The 16,604-nt window shown below is 39.1% G+C and overlaps 1 protein-coding gene across 1 annotated transcript; it reads left to right on the top strand.

The window, feature by feature from the left end:
• Nucleotides 1-1,126: 1,126 nt before the first annotated feature.
• Nucleotides 1,127-4,656, top strand: CBLN4 (cerebellin 4 precursor; the record flags this gene model as incomplete). Its single annotated transcript, XM_010085809.1, has 2 exons — nucleotides 1,127-1,243; nucleotides 4,035-4,656. Coding segments are annotated over 2 exons (315 nt in total), but the record flags the coding sequence as incomplete, so codon positions are not given.
• Nucleotides 4,657-16,604: the final 11,948 nt, after the last annotated feature.

The raw sequence follows: 16,604 nt of genomic DNA, 5'->3' as shown, positions 1-16,604 counted from the left end.
CGGGCGAGATGTCCCCGGGAGGCTTTGGGATGGGGTGTTCTCAGGTGCAAGCAGCCAGTGTAGGCTTTAGATGGCTTGTGCAGCCCTTGAGGGGGGAAAGAAGAACGAATTTTAAGGAAAAATAATTTAACTTTTCTATAACACTCACAGGTTCGTAGTACAGCCCCTCTCATCTCCATCACTAGTATTAACGTACAGAAGCCAGCACACATTTCACATACCAGCTCCTGTCCTAGGGCCAGTCCAAAGTAATTGATGCTGGTGGTTATTTTTCTTCCTATACCATAGTATAATGAACAGTAAATTGTTGTGACAACTGAAAGCAGATATGTCACATAGCTTAATGCTAGCAAGGTAAATTACCCTAACTTCATGGACATTCCTAGTGGCTTTCTAGGGCTGCATCTGGCATAAAGGAGCCTGAAAATATCAATTAAAAATGAAGCATAACTAAGTGGAAAGAAAGAAAAAATTAATAATTAAAGAAGATATTTAGCATATGGATGATGCACCCTCTTAATATGTTCCTCTCTGTTACTTGTCTCTGCTTAATCAAACCCCAATTATTATTAGTGCTTACAAAAACAAATAAAGCAGCAGAGGCTCCCAGCCAGGTTTGGCTCAGATACGCCAGGCATCTCAGTAACTCTGTCTGAGTGTGAACTGGTGAATGAATGGTATCATTCACCTGCATCCTTCCTCTCACAGCGTGACACTTTCAGGAAGATGGTGTTGACCTGACCATTGCTTTTTAGCCAAAGGCAGTATGCCACTCCCTGAATTAGTGTTTTGATGTCATTTTTGGGAAATGCTGAACAAAAAAAATGCCTTTTCTTAATCTCCCCTAAACACGTATAGGAGAAAGGTCTTGCAGGTATGATATAACAGCAAAGTAAGAAATATTTTCCGCTCTAGTTTATTTATAGTAAAGTTGTACTATAAATATAACTAAATGTCCATTTTATGAGTAATATTCCAACTCAATTGAGAGAACAATGAATAAACCAGCATAGATGTAGATTAAAAAATTTCCATGGGTGAATGGTTTCTAAAGTTAATACTCTGTATTTTTTATTTAGCACTGAATACCTGTACTAATTCCCATGCTATATTTTTTTGTTTGTAGATCCTAGTAAATGTGGGCAATTTTTTCACGTTGGAGTCTGTCTTTGTAGCACCAAGAAAAGGAATTTACAGTTTCAGTTTTCATGTAATTAAAGTCTATCAGAGTCAAACAATTCAGGTACGTTGATCAAGTATGATTATAAAATTTTTTACTTAAATTGTTTCTTTAGAATAGCATCTTGACTGAAAACAGGAGTATTTAACACACTTACAAGGAAAAATAGCTTTGTTTAAAGCAACCTGTGGTGTAGAGTTCCCAGCAGTAGAGTCAATACATTTAAACTGAACAGCTGTAAGGCAGGGTCCTCACCTCAGATAAATTGCCACAGCTTCACTTCTATACCATAAGAACGGAATATCTGGGGTGATATAAAGTATTAAATAGCATGAATCACCCAAGAGTAAAACAGAGCACTAAATTGCACTTAATTGCATAAATATTGTTGAAGAGTCGTATTTTCCTAAAGGTTTAACTCACTGTCTTGAACACAGGACTTCTGGGGATACATACCAGATTTTACTGGTTTGTAACATTTTGTGACCTGGTTCACAGCTCATGTTGCCAGGTATCTCCTTATGACACCAATCTGCTGTGGACCAAGGTTAGTTAAGGTCATCTACTTGTTCTGTAATTACACCAAAACATTATACCTCTGTAGGGATGTCTTCTAGGGAACCTTTATAGCAGTTTAAACTTTTTTTCATCATATAATACAGAATAGATATGTCGTATATTAAAAAAAGATATGATTCTGCACTTTCTCCTGTAGCTTAATAGCAGCTGAACTACCTAATTAAATACAAGTATGTGCGAGCTTAGGGGAAAAGCCTCTCAGTTCCTGAACATCCTCTTGCTGAGCCAACAGTAAATTCCTTAAAGTACATTCCTAATCTTCATGCCAGGTCATGCAATTTCTGTGACACACATACTGGCTTTCTAGAACTGGAGTATCATCTGTGGCTTCCCCTATTTCCAGCCGTGAGACTACCAGAGTCATAGAAGTGTCTGATGCTTTTCCCCTGATCTGTCTTGCTCCTGAATATGGTTTTCAGTATACAAGGCTGAGATGAAGCTGATTTCTGCAGGAGGAGTGATCAGCCATTTCTTTGTGGCAGCTCTGGCTTTGGGTTGCTGGTAAAGCTCCCGAGAAAAGTATAAACGGTAGAGATGGCAGGGAAAGCCGTGCAAGACACGTTCACATCTCTGGTGAAATTTGCCTTCAGTTTCCAACATGAAATCACAGTTCCATTCAATGACAAAAGTCTTAAATGGAATATTGACCTAATGAAAATCTCTATAATGAGCGTATAAGCTATTTAATATGATCAAAATTTCTTCCTTTCACATTTTTAAAGGCTGAAGGTTGAAATGGCTTAGAATAACTGTATGTCAGCCAGCTTCATTGGATTTAAAATACATATTGCCAAGGAAGATGTCAAGGCTTGGATTCTGAAAGTCCAGTGTAGACTTTGGTGTCTCACAGACCAGCTGCTCAAACCTGGGAGTCTGGGGCTTGTAACAGGGAATGTTGCAACTTATGACATCACCTGAAATCTCTCATTGATCAAGAGCTTCTAGAGTGATGGACGTGTTTTTTGGCTCCATTTTGGTGTAGTTAACATGAGACTGTCCGGTGCAAAACTGTGATGTGCCTCCTGCTGTGATTAAAGTACCTGTAAGATGATCTCCAGGGGAACCTGACCTAGAGAGATGGTCTGTAAGGAGTGAGATAAACCAAAACCAAGCAACAAGTAAACCCCTGATGCCCTTTTTTTTGGCATGTGTGATAACTAGGGGGGAGGACTGAAAGTCATTGCAGTGGAGCAAACCAGCTTGAGTCTCAGCCACATGCAGACTCAAACATCACCTGAAGGCTTCCTGCATCAGTGGTATTACTGTGCCCCTGGAACATCTGTTAATGCCATTAAATATCATTAAACTGAAATTGGTTCCTTGGGGATCTCTGATGAAGTGGATTTCCCAGATAGGCGAATCCCAAATCAGGGCCAGATTCTGCCACCCTGACTTATGCTGAGCACTAATTTATTCCGTGGTGACTCCCATTAAAATTAACGGGAGCATATGCAAGGCCAGCATGCTCAATATGAATAAGCCTTTCACAGCTCACCCTTTGTGACTGCAGTATAGCTGCTTAAAAAGAAAAAGCAGAAGCAAGCTAATAGTTTGCCATTGGGGAAATGAAAAATGCCTGAATCTGCCCATTCCCCCAGCCCCTGCCCATCTTTATTTACAGAGTGTCTGTGTGATGTTGTTTTCAGAGGAGCAGAGGCTGTGCTGACTCTCAGAAGTGTTTTATAGAAAAATAGATTCCGTACCAAAACACAGTGCAGTGCTTCATAAAGCTAAAGGTCTGTTCTAGACTTTAAGCTGCTGTCAGTAAGGGAAGGGACATATATTTTGCTCTCAGTGAAGTGTAAGCTCCCAGCCTGCTGCAATACCTTTGACATCTCATTAGGTGCCTGTATCACACCTCTGGGTGCTGAAGTTTCTTGAAAATATCTTTGCTAGTGCGTGTCTAAAAAACGCGTGGGGTACACAAAGTGAAACAAACTGAGGTAATAGCTCATGGTTCCCTACTACCAGAGAGCTACAACAATTAATGTGCCCGAGCCACAGCTGAAAGCCATGTCACGTTACCTTTCGCACTGGCTGAGCCCAGCCCATGGCAGTCAGGGGACAGCGTCCCACCGACGTCACTCAGCTGCAGGTCAAGCCCGTGAAACATGAAGGTGCTTGTAGGCTCCAAATAAATGTAATTATTAGATTAAAACAAACAGTCAGTAAAGATTGGGAGCATAGCAGATGTCTTACACTGTAGTTAATATTCAGTGATGGTTCTGGAGGTTTTTCTGTTAATTAGAGCTTTTCAGTGGTTTTTCTCTTGTAGGTTAATTTGATGCTAAACGGAAAGCCAGTCATCTCGGCTTTTGCTGGGGACAAGGACGTCACACGTGAAGCTGCCACGAATGGAGTCTTGCTCTATCTAGATAAGGAGGATAAGGTTTACCTGAAATTGGAGAAAGGTAATCTGGTCGGTGGATGGCAGTATTCTACGTTTTCTGGCTTTCTGGTCTTTCCCCTGTAAAGTCAATTTTCCTGTGACATTCATCCAGATGTGGACTCATCATTGCCTCTGTTACATGAAGATCATCTTGTCATCATGGGATTGATGTTTCCTTATTGGTTTTTCATGGGTGAATATGGATTCTTTTTATGGATTTTGGCCTCATCCGAACTACTCAGAAGTTTCACAGAGTTTTGTGTGTTTAAATACAATATATTTGGATTGAGACTAACGCAGACAATAAATATCTATGCTTAATGTTACAGTCTACAGCTGCCTGCAAGATTTATTCAGATTTCATTTTCTGGACTTATTGGATTCATGGAAGAAATGGATTTTCTTTAACTATGAAAAGACTAGCAACCAGATCTATAATATCTGAAAGTTTGAGTTCAGACTTCAATCAAGAGTTAGTGTGTTGCTGCCAAAGAACTGTATGTTGATATATTGGTCATACATGTTTTTGTCATTGGGACTTAACTGACATGATCTATTCCATTGTCTTGAGAAAGGTAATTATTATTGATAAGTGATTGACTTTAATTCTCCTCTGCGTGTAGTGTGTTGGGTGGTCCACCCATATGTTTATGCTCTGTCACCGGTCACAATCAAGTCTTGCCTACGTAAAACTAAGAGGTTATGGTTGTATTTAGTTGGATATGTAAGGTATTCCTCTTTTCCACATGCAGTTTTCTAAAAAGAAAAGCAAATTTTAACCAGTAAGAAAAATACTCTTAACAGGGTTAAAGGTGATCATTCAGGCACAGCTTTGCCCTGCAGGAAATCTCACATTTTTTCTTCAATTTTAATTAACATGATTGATAATAACTGCTTTATTAAAAACCTAGGGGATTCCTTCCTTAGACATAATCACTTTATTAGCCAGAGATGAGATCCCTTTGTTTGTAATTATGTCTATTTTTCGAACTTTCTGTTGTGTTAAAGGTGTCATCTGGTTTGGCCTTAACTCCACAACTGTATATAATTTTAGATCATATGTTTAACAAATATTAAATCCAAATAGCCGGTACCTAACTTGGTGCAATATCTTTTCAACTTTTTGTACAGGCCATAAGAATTCATAAACTTATTTATTATATCATTATTACATAATAAAGATTAATATATGTTAGCTGAATTTTTGACCTTTGGATTTTGGAAGTCACTTAATGCTATTTTTTTAATTGGATATAATTATTATATGCAAAGTGTAAGCTTTTGGGATTCACAGAAACTGTCCTAGAAGGCAGGCGAACTGTCATAATTTAGTCTGGCAGAATCCTAGAGGTAATCAGAATGATCCAGAAATAACCTATGCATTTTATTTAAAAAAACCAGTTAGGCAGAAATCCTGGCTTCATTGAAGTTAGTGTTAAGAATCACATTGATTCCAAAGGGTTTTGGATGAGACCTTTGTTTTAGGTTTTGCCATCATCATTAAACTCCAGTGCCATCAAATTGAATATCAATTAAAAATGATCTTCTCATGAACTGCTAATGAACCTTCATGCTCAAGTATACACTGAATTTGATGGATATTTGTGCCTTGCATATCGTGAAGGATATGGTTCTAAATTAAAAAATTCTGTACACTTGGGAATGCTTTTCAATGGAAGCATATTCAGCACTCTGGGACTTTCTCTAAAAACCAGTTTAGGCTTGGATTTGCTGTTTTAGGTAATCTGTTTCCAATTTCTTCACTTGTTAGCCAAGTGCAATGTATCGTATTGCTCTAACCACTGTAAATTGATATTTCACTGATTTAAAATCTAATGCATGGCTGGTTGATGCTCCTGATAAAAATTTCAGGGAGTCAGTGGCCCAGAATTTGCCCAAATTCCTTGTTTTTCTGGACCTGACATACAGGATTTTTGGGGGAATTTCAGGAGGATAAGTGGGTACATTTGCATCCTTATGAGATAAGTCAGGTGAGATCATTCATTAGACCCAGTATCGTTTCTGTATAGAACACTGCAGTTTGGGAGGAAATGGAAAGACACAACAAGAAGGCAAATTGCTGAAAAATATAAAGAAGTTTTCCATTATGTCCAATCAAACTGTATCACCACTGTACCCCAAAAATGTGTGTATAAATATATGTATATCTAAAAAGCTCTGAGATTACAGCACATAGTATGCATGACGGTATAAGAAGGTTATTTGTCTTAAGGGTACATTTCAGAGGGGAGCATCAGTATTTTGTATAAAATTGGTAAAATCTGAAAGCTCACCTTACCTGTTGGTACATACATAATGTAAAGGAAACATTCCTACACAGACAGAAGAAAAAATGGAATTAAATGTGTCAGTATACTTTTCAGAATGCTCAGATGTATCTAACTTCTTTAGTTTGTAAACGTGTTATCTTTAAATGCTGGCTTTAGCATCCAGCAATAATACTGAACTATCTTGATATTCTGTTGGTTTCCCCTTGGCAAAACATTTCTCATTGCCTTAGAGCCGTTCACAGTTATCTAAACTTTAACTGGAGAGTTCAGGAAGGTATTCAATTAAGGAGATAAGTTCTGATGGAAATGTCCTAATTTTTTTCTCCTCAGACCCTAAAATTGGAATTACTAACTAATTATTTTCCTAGTTAAAGCAAAAAAAATGGTTTCAGAGAAGCCTGTGTTCTGTAAAGCAGCTGGTGTTATCTTCACACGAGGCTGAGCACCGACCGTGCAAAGGCGGCCTCTGGAGATGGGCAGTCCTCTTAGCTCACAGTGAAACATTTAAATAAGAGCGAACTATGGGTTTTATACTCTAATTTGAGCTACTTTGCAGATCTTGAGTTCTTTTTCATTGTGTTGTCCCACACTTCAGTTCTGTCAGTAGGAGTTTCTCCCAGAAGAGATAATGTCAGCTCGCCTGGAGGGAGCTGGGGCTGGAAACTGCCCTTGTCCTTCGCTCTTCCCTCGTTCCTTTTCCTTCTGTCTTCCTGTGTTACTGCTGCAGTGGTTTCCTTGTTCAGAAGCAACAGCTCAGGAGACACTTCAGATTTCAAAGGGTATTTAAGATTAGAGGTTTGATTTTATTTTCTTTTTTAAAGAACTTAAACCTCCGTTGAGCTGCACTGTAAAGGTTAGAGCTGGATTTCTGCTCTTGTTGAATTTGGTGGTGCTAGTCTTATTGATTTTGGTGAGGAGAGTTTCCCACTCTGTGCGTATCCCTGCTACAGAACATGCTGAGGATCTATACCCACATCCTTCCACGTATACCCACTTTGCAGTCAACTTTGCAGCTTGCAAAGGTTGATCATGCAAGAAAACTAGCTATGCCTGGTAAAGATAAAAGGAAAAAGTTAGTTAGGAAAAGGTATTTTTACCTTTTAATCTCTTTTATTTATATATATATTTTATCCATATTTTATTATAAAACAAAGGAAAAAAAAAAGAACTATATTGTTCCCTTCGGGTGATGTGAATGTTTTTGGTGGAGTCAGGAATACCCTGCTCTCCTAGATTCATCCGGATTAGAAAGCTGCTCTGTTCTGTTGAATCCTATTTGATATGAAGACTTTAGGCCACTTATGCCAAATTACTCTGGAGCCAAAAAAGATGCTGATCAAAAGAGCCTGGGCAACACAAGCATTTTTGGAAAGGATGCTGAGGTAGCTTTGAAAATTCCACAAGCAATTTTGTCTTTACATAAAAAGGAAAACCAACTTTGAAGCATAGAGAAGGAAAGCACTTGGTTGTTTTAAGCAACATTTTGCATTTTTTTTGTGTTATTTCTGATAGTATCTAAATATTTTTTCTGAGAGTTAATTAAATTACTTTGGCCAGGTCATAGCAGAGTAAGTGCTGCTATGTTACTACTCAGTGTTACTCTCAGTGCTACCGATGAGAAAATTGAGACAGGGTTTGGGAAATGACCAGTGCCATACCAGAGTGCCCGCTCATCCACTACTGGTGCTCGGTCCTGCTCAGGTTGCTGGGTTGATCCTCTTTCTGATACAAGGCAATTTTTGTAAACACAGGATGTTTTTAGAGTACACGGCATACTGCTGTATTTCCTCTTCCATATTATTTATATGTTTATTTCTAGAAAGATGAATGCAGTGAAACAGAAACAGGATAGTTTTAAATGCCCTAAGAGTTTCACAATTAGCTATTAACTCTTTTTTTTTTTTTTTTCCTCCTTTTTTTGCAAGCCCCCAGAGGAACACATCTGCAGTACTCATAGTATTTTTATGAGCAGGTTTTAGGATAGAGAAGATAAATGCAAGAAGCAGTATGTCATAATCACAAGGAAGCCAAACCGTTAACATGAAATATGGGCTGAAGCAGAGGAGCAGATACACGTTCTCCTCCTTTTAGAAGGGTTTCTGGGCTGGTAACATGTTTTACCTTAGCAATTCATTACAGTTGTCCTTCATATTGTAAGAACTGTTTATAATATTCAAACTCTTTGTCTTCTAAAGACAATGTTAACCAGATGAATCAATGTAAATAAATGAAGATCCCCAGTGACAGAACTTATTGGCAGGCACATATCACAACAACATATTTTTTGTACTATTGCTGTTCAGATGGAAAAGGCTCCTTTGAGAAAAGACGTTGTCTTAGATGCCAAGCTAAAGTTATTTATCTGTTGTTGGTTAGGAAGGAGGGGGGGAACCTTTCCTACCCTAGAGCACTAGGGGGAATGCAGCCAAAGAATAATGATAAAATCAGTCACTGTTATATAAGTGATGATGAGAATAATGGAAATGTGGCGTGAATAGTCTGTTTAGTGAAAGCTGTGATCTAAGGCGTTTGATGGAAGCAATCACTATTTTAATCTTCACAGTTTGGAGGAAGGGAAAAAGCCAGTTGCATCATTTTTAACAGGTTCTTTTCCTCTTTTTTTTTTTTTTTTTTCCCCCTCCTTTTTTTCCTTCTGCCTTGTGGTTCTGCTTAGCTGCAAAAAAAAAAAACAACCCACAAACAAACAAACAAACAAACAAAAAAACAACCAACAAGTGATCAGAAATGATCTAAGAAAAGTTCATTTCTGAAGAGGGATGGGGGAGGGTTTTTTTGCCAGTATTTGATGTGGAGGAAAAAAGACAAGCCAGGGGGGAGGGAAATGACAAACTTGACTTAGCCTAAATACATTCTTCACCTCTCATCCAGTTCAGTGAATTGCCTAAACATTTTCTGCTAATACACGTAATACTTTTCTACAGTGCATGATACTGACCCATCCTGCAAAGCCACTATGTTGTAATCTGATGGCTTTTATCCTGCTGGAGGAAACCAGATGCAGAAGTGTAGTGCAGAGCACTGGAGATCGGCAAATAAAACAGCTTTGTCTCTGTACTCACACGTGTGCCTGGATTTACTCCCACAAAGCAGGTCTGTCGTCCCTGGGGCGTTTTGGTGCAAAGCGCAGATGTGCGTATGAACATCGACACACTCGCAAACAAGCTGAGAGCAGGGAGATTTCTGAATTACTGCTGACACAGGGGAAAACTGTGCCCTGAACTTGTGAGGACATTTAAATGTGCTGCGTGGTCCTACTGGTGAAAGGAGGCAGGTGTCTGTGGCACCTGGGCAGAGTGACCCGAGCTCTGCAGAGGGGACAAGCCATGCCTGCAGATGGAGGGTCTGCATCGACCCAAGTGCTGGGTGCCTCTGTAGAAGTCTGAGAGCAGTGTTATGACAGTCAGGCACGCTGTTAGCTGTCCTGGAGTTTTACTCAATTTAAAAAGCAATGTTTGGGCTTTTCTTTTATCCCTTTCTTTGAAAACAAAGGTCTATTTACAGTGAACATGTGGGATTCTGAAACAAAGGCAGTCTCTAAAATTAACACTGTCTGAAAAGAAATTTAAGAAAAAGTTCTTCTAAGTATATAGCAAGGCTAAATTTCTCTTAAATTGAAGGCATGCAATTAAGCAGCAAAGCAAATTAAAGTGAAGATACATCTGTGCTCTACTCCAGAACTAAACATAAAGGAACAAAATTGATTCTGGCGTCTGTCCCATGTACCTGCGAAACAGCTCCGAAGCTCAGTACAGCAGTACAACAACTCGTTATGCCGGCTGTTCCCACTGTGCGGGAGCAGAAACAGCCACTGGGCATCCTCACCTGGCAGCGCTGATACGGCTTCTGCTAATGAGTTACTTTTCCACGAGAGGAAGGTTAGTGCTGGTGTTGAGGTTCTTCCTAGAAAAACAGGGCTGGATGTGGCTCTTCCAGAGCCTCCCAAGCACCCTGGCAGACCTGAGCAGCCTTTAGAATTCTCTGACCTATAGCAGGCTGCAAAATTTTACTTGAAACAATTCTCTACCAGGAAACGCTATTTGAATTAAATTACTGTTTGGAAAAAGCAGATCCATTAGATTTTTCTTTTTCTTTTTTTTTTTTTTTTTTTTTTTCAAATAAAAGGAGAGAATCGCTTTGGATCAAAAAGCTTTTGTATTTAATTTTAAACTTCCTCTTTACTTGAAAGATTACATTGATTCAAATAGAAAAAGAAAACAAAAGTGAAATAAGACTTTTGAACTTGCGAGTAAAATATTTAACAATGAAACATTTAGACTGATTTTTGTCACCAGAATTTAATCTGGGCAAAAATTAGACAATTTTGGAAGCTCAGTTTTTTCGGGTGGCAATATTTCCAAATCTCTTTCTTTCCTTCATGTTTTTAAGCACAGTTTTTTCCCGCAAGCTTTACTTTCATCCTTTTAATTGATTTGCTAAAGCATACAGAAGTGTCTGTTGAAACCTCTGCAGAAAGATTTCATAAACCATGCTTTTTCATTTCAGAATGTATCTTTAATGTCACAGGGAACGCTGTTTTCATCTTCAGGGAGGATCAAACACTGCAGATTCCCTCTGTTGAGAAAACCTGGATCACGTTAAGCACACCTGGCTTAAAGATTTCACTAGAGGCTCATTTTAGTGTTCAAGTTCAGTGAAATTTTCATGAAGACCTTTGAGACTTTAGGGACATGGTGTAGATGAAGGCATCCAGCTTTCACATAAAAGATGATTTTCTTTGTGCCTGACTCCATCTTCACCCTCAGTTACTGCTTCCTAATATGACATTGGTGGCCAGTCTGTTTGATTTGTTTATTTAAGCTTTTTCGTAGATTCAAGTTCTGGTAGTTTTGCTGGATGCTCAGAACTGGAAAGTGCTCCGTGTCTGGCCAGGAAGCACAATTAGTCTGTTGGAAGAAGAACATCTGTCCTTTCACCCTTCGCATGTCAGGCAATGCATTCCCTGCATTCCTTTCCTCTCTGTAGCCTTGTGGCCAACCAGAAATATTGATATTGAAATCAATATTGAAATATTGATAAACATGTTGGCTTAGTTCAACAGTTACTGGTACAGGTGTTAGCTCAATTAACCAGCCACTACATGATTTGGTCCTGTTGGGGAGTTTGAAATTTATTTAATAAGGTAAGAAAACCAGAAGCCTCTATGGACACTGAAGAAAGAGAATAACCAGCTGCCCAAGAAGGCATTCAACACCAGGCTTGGCAGTTGCAAAAAGTTATGCAGAGCATTTCTCGTGCTCAGCATACACCTGGAACTACTCAATGCAATGCAGAGTTACAACTAGGAAGGCATAAGGTAACCTGATGTAAACGTAACCTGTTTAATGACACCTCATTTCTCATTTCTTTGGGACAAATCAGCTCTGGTTCATTTCTAGAAAGCAAAACTATGATCCAAATAATGAAAAGACTTGAAGAATGAATACCTAAACCACAGGAATATTAAGGCAGTCATTGCTGTGTAAGAGAAATGAATTCTGCAGTGGCATCATGCATTTTCCTTTTTCTGGACTGTTTAAATGGATTCCTACAAAAATAATAAAGGCTTCTGAAGAAGATAACTCCAAGACCATCTATCTTAGTCATCTTGAATTCAATACAGGTTAAGTAAGATAGTCTAGGTTTAGTCTGTTGTAAACAGTGATTTACTGAGCATGATTTAGCTGTCATGTACTTTTTGTACAGGAATTACTTAACTGAAGGAGTATGGAAGATACTTTTCTTCAGGTCTATGAGAGACAGCTGAGGTTATATAACTTTGATCGAATAACAATGTTAGATACAGAAAATATGTTGAGTTTAAAATTCTGACTTGCAGGCTGCAGTCCAAGACCCCAGTTTATATAAGTTGTATTGAATATTATGCACATACATCTGGTGGAAAAGGCTGCGAGGTTTTTTTGTGCTTGTCTGTGTCAGTCCTGGCTAAGACAGAGGGTTGGCTTAAATGGGGTTTCCAGTGACGACAGCATGCAAGATAACAATTGTGAGCATTTCTAAACTCTGGTGCTTTGTCAAAAACTCACCCTGAGATGAGAAATTTTACTGAGCACATAGTCGAATGGTTTCAAGATGAAACACTGTTCAGTAGAGCTGGACAAAATGTAGCAAGCACATTTTATGGAGAAAAACAATGATGGCTCACGGTATTGTTTTCCTTTAGATGCAGGAAAAAAAAAAACAACCCTGATGTTTAACAGCACCTGCAAAACTTGCTTCTGAAAAACACCTCTGCCTTTTGGAACATCATGTTATCCCCTAAAGTTAGGGCCACCCAAATGATATATGGAAGAGTCAGATCAAAATCTTTGCTTTGCCCTGAGTTTGTGTCTTCCAGACCTCAAAGGTATCCTTAAATCAACTGGGTTATTTGGTGGTAGGTAGCAAGAGGAGAATCTTCAGAGAAGCTATGTCCGTCTGGGTCAGAGGAGCATTCACCCCAGCGTGATATGAAATAAAGTTACAGCCTTTCTTGGTGAGTACGCTTTGCTGCAGGTTTCTGCAGAAGGTGAGAAAGCTGGCTGCCTTCCCCCATCATGGACGACTGTCAGTAGAAACGTCCCATCATTGTTAGTGACAGTGGAAACATATTGTTTAAGTAGTAAATAGATCAGCAAGTGTTTAAGCACTGTAGAGTCATGCAACTTCAGGGGCAAGCTGAGGATGCCTACGAGCTCAGTCTTTTTCTCTGTAGTAAATCTGAGTCTAAGGTGCTCAAAAGGCATTGTTAGATTTTTTCCTGTTTTCTTGCAGAAAGCTCAGCTAAGGAATTTGATTTTCATGATGCCCCTTGGGTCCCCACAAAGTAATAAGTCAGCATCATTTTCTAGCTGCAGTTGATAATATTTATTGCTAATTCTTTAAACCCTTCTTTAAAAGAAAACAAGCCTGCAACCTGCATTGCACCCACAGGAATAATCTTTCTTTTCCTCAGTTTGGTAATTCAATTGTGACTTGTAAACTTGTGCAGTTGTAGCAAAAAAAGTATACAGTCAACTCTAATCTATCTTGAGGAAAGTAAAAAGTGCTTACCACTACTGGTGTAGTAAATCCTGGCTGCTTTATTAAATAAATGTAGAATTTAACTCAGAAGCCTTAAGGAAGAAAGGTTTTAGAATATCTGAACAATTTAGCACATTTTGAAGCTGAATAAAGATTGATTCAATTTTGGAGTGGGATTTAAACTGATGATAGACCAAATCCAAGTTAAATTAACTTGAGAAGTATAGGCATTATTTATGTCTTCTGAATTGTGAAAGGCAAACCAGCCTACTGGAGAAATTCTTGAGTGTCATAGTCTTTCTGGTACTGCAAAAATAAAGACTCTAAAAAAGATCCCATAGCTATTTATAATGGTAAGTCAGATCTTGAATTGTCTTTACATAATTGTTACGCATGTAAGCAGGAGAAGATCCAGCAGACAGTTAAGCACACGTATAATGCTAAAAGCTGAAGAGATTTCACAGATTTTTGATACACTAAGTTATAAATCTGCTATAACTAAAGTTATATATCTGCTTAATTCTTTGTTGCACCAGCAGAAGAGACTTTAAAGGGATATATAAGGCCTTGAAAAGTAATTTGACATGCAATCAGCCAACCAGACTCTTCTTGCTGTACTAAACTAAGGCCATTGCTCAAAGATGAAATCTCCTCCCCTCCCCAGGATTCTCTGACTGGACTGTGACAGCGTGGGGGGACCCTGCCTTCAGAGGAGCATAACGTCAAGAGGAATCACATCATTAGTATTCACAAAAAATTCACTTCTAGCAAAGGAAGGGATACAAGAAGATAAGAAATGTTAAAAGACCCCCCTTTAGCCCAGGTGGGGTTGTGGGAGCAGATGTTGCTTTACCTGCTGTGCCACAGCCACCGACCCCCAGCTCCACCTGGCCCTTGGCTGGGAAGAGGAGCAGTGCCCAGGATGGGGTTTATGGCAGTTTCCTGCCCTTTTGCTGGACTAAAGACGATGTTGGCTCTCCCAAGGCTGTTCTTACAGGGCACTGCTTCCTTCTCTTGAGCACAACAGGAGCCAATCTCCAGAGGCCACCATCGTCCCATCAGCGTTCGTGAGCACTCCCTCATTTGGGAGCACTCCTCATTGCCCACCCAGTGGGCTCCAAAGAATTTCTCTTTGCTTTATCTTGAGGCCATTTAATCGCTCTTTCAGTTTTCAAGAAGACTACAGTAAGAATTTTTTTCCAGAGCACTTGGTCTCTTAGATGTGCCATGCCTAGAGACTGCTCCTAGGATGCTCCTCAATCACTCTGGGTGCTCTTGAAAAGATCTGTTTCTAGGGAGGTCTAAGAATGGAATTTGATCCTGTTGCATGTTCCTGCAGCAACAGGATCCTCCCCTGGCCTGGGGAGCCAGAGAGCTGCCAGCTTAGCGGCTGCCACCTTGCTTTTCTCAGTGTGGTCTATGACAAGAAAGTTTGCTCTGGCAAAGCATTGTGAAATGGACCCATTTAAATTTGTAAAACCCAAACAATTTTCTTCAAAGAAAGAAAGAAAGAAAGCAAAGATTCAGAAAGATTTCCTACAAGCAGAATTTACTATTATTTCTTCCTTCGTATTATTGCAAGAAGATGGAGAAGTTTTACAAAAGAGTCTTCTTATTCTTTGAATGAGTCATTGTAATAACACAACATTTTATACTGCTTCTCCATCTGTAGATCCTCTCTTATCTCAAAATAGTCTAACACTGCAGACCTGTCCTTATCACAGCTGTAGACAAGGAGAAACTGAGTCATAGACAATTTAACGCTTGGTTTGTCCCCAGTCACCCAGGAACAATTATCAGAAAGGGACACAGAACTCAGGTTTCCCAAGTATGTCCCCCAGCTCTAACCAATTCCTTTGTCTTTACTACTTAGAACTATTTTAAGCAATGATCTTCACTGTGATCTCACACAGCTTGGTGTAAAGAAGGGAAAGCTCAACTTACCCAGTCACATAGGTGCAAAAATGCAGTTGAGAGCTGAGCAGGGTCATAGCTTGGAAAAACATATTTATATGACAGAGGGGCACGCCAGAAAACATCCAGAGGAACAAGAGTCAGCTGAATCTGACCTTCTGCAAATTCACCAAGATGGTTTTTAATATCTTCTGTTGATGGAACATGATCCAGGTGATGAAGCAGAGTATTGACATGTACATACTGGGATTGTCTGGACTCTGCAAGGGTGTGAGTCTACAATTCAGTCCTTCCTATATGGTCTAGTCCTGGATTTCGTATAGAGACACACTAGATTGGATACATCTGAGTCATTATATAGGTTGTGGAAATCTACACTTGTTTTACCATTTCTAAACATTTCACCTTTTTATTCCCCCAAATAATCAAGGTTATTGCCACTGCAGAAATACCAGCATGGAGTGAGTTACAAAATATATTATCCTTTAATGCATTAGAGATGCTTTCTCAAAATTCATACTGGCATTGGGAATACACAAATTCCCTTTGGCATTCCGTCTGATGTTGTCTACACAGATTGAGGCGAGTGGTTGGCATTTATCTTTGAAATGGTTAGGAACTGGATTATTTATGTATTTATGCATCATGGTTCATAGATGCTTATGCTTTACCAACAGATAAGGAGTCCCCATTTAGACTTATACATGTAAGTCTGGGTGAAGTTGTAATACTGCAGAATATGGCTATACTGCTAGGAACAGTTCTGCAAGTGAGATTAATTTATGTGGCAATGAGCTGCCAGGTCGCTGGCCTTGAACATAGCGCTGTGTTTAAAATGTAGTTAAAACAGGATTTTAGAGGACAATTATGAATGGCTTTCAGTACTGGTCATATGGCTGTGTTTAATTTTCCTGCAACACATTTTCAATGGGAGGAGGCTGGATATTCTCGTTAGCTACTAAAATGAAAAACAGAACTGAGAATCTGAAATGAAACAGGATTAAACCATCTTAATTTATGGCCAGACTCTAAATTAAAATCTCCACATCTGTAGGAGTTGTAGTAATACTGCCCTTTAAACATTGAGTAATGTGTTCAAAGGAAATGCAAAATACAGCACACCAACAATAAATTTTTTTTCTCTTTGAAGTTGGAGAATTTTGGAATTGGTCACAGAGAAAGCGAGAACCAGACAGCACAGGGACATCTC

The sequence above is a fragment of the Pterocles gutturalis genome, unplaced genomic scaffold (genome assembly GCF_000699245.1).
Source record: "Pterocles gutturalis isolate BGI_N339 unplaced genomic scaffold, ASM69924v1 scaffold23720, whole genome shotgun sequence".
Taxonomy (NCBI): domain Eukaryota; kingdom Metazoa; phylum Chordata; class Aves; order Pterocliformes; family Pteroclidae; genus Pterocles; species Pterocles gutturalis.
This window is presented reverse-complemented; position numbering and strand designations above follow the sequence as displayed.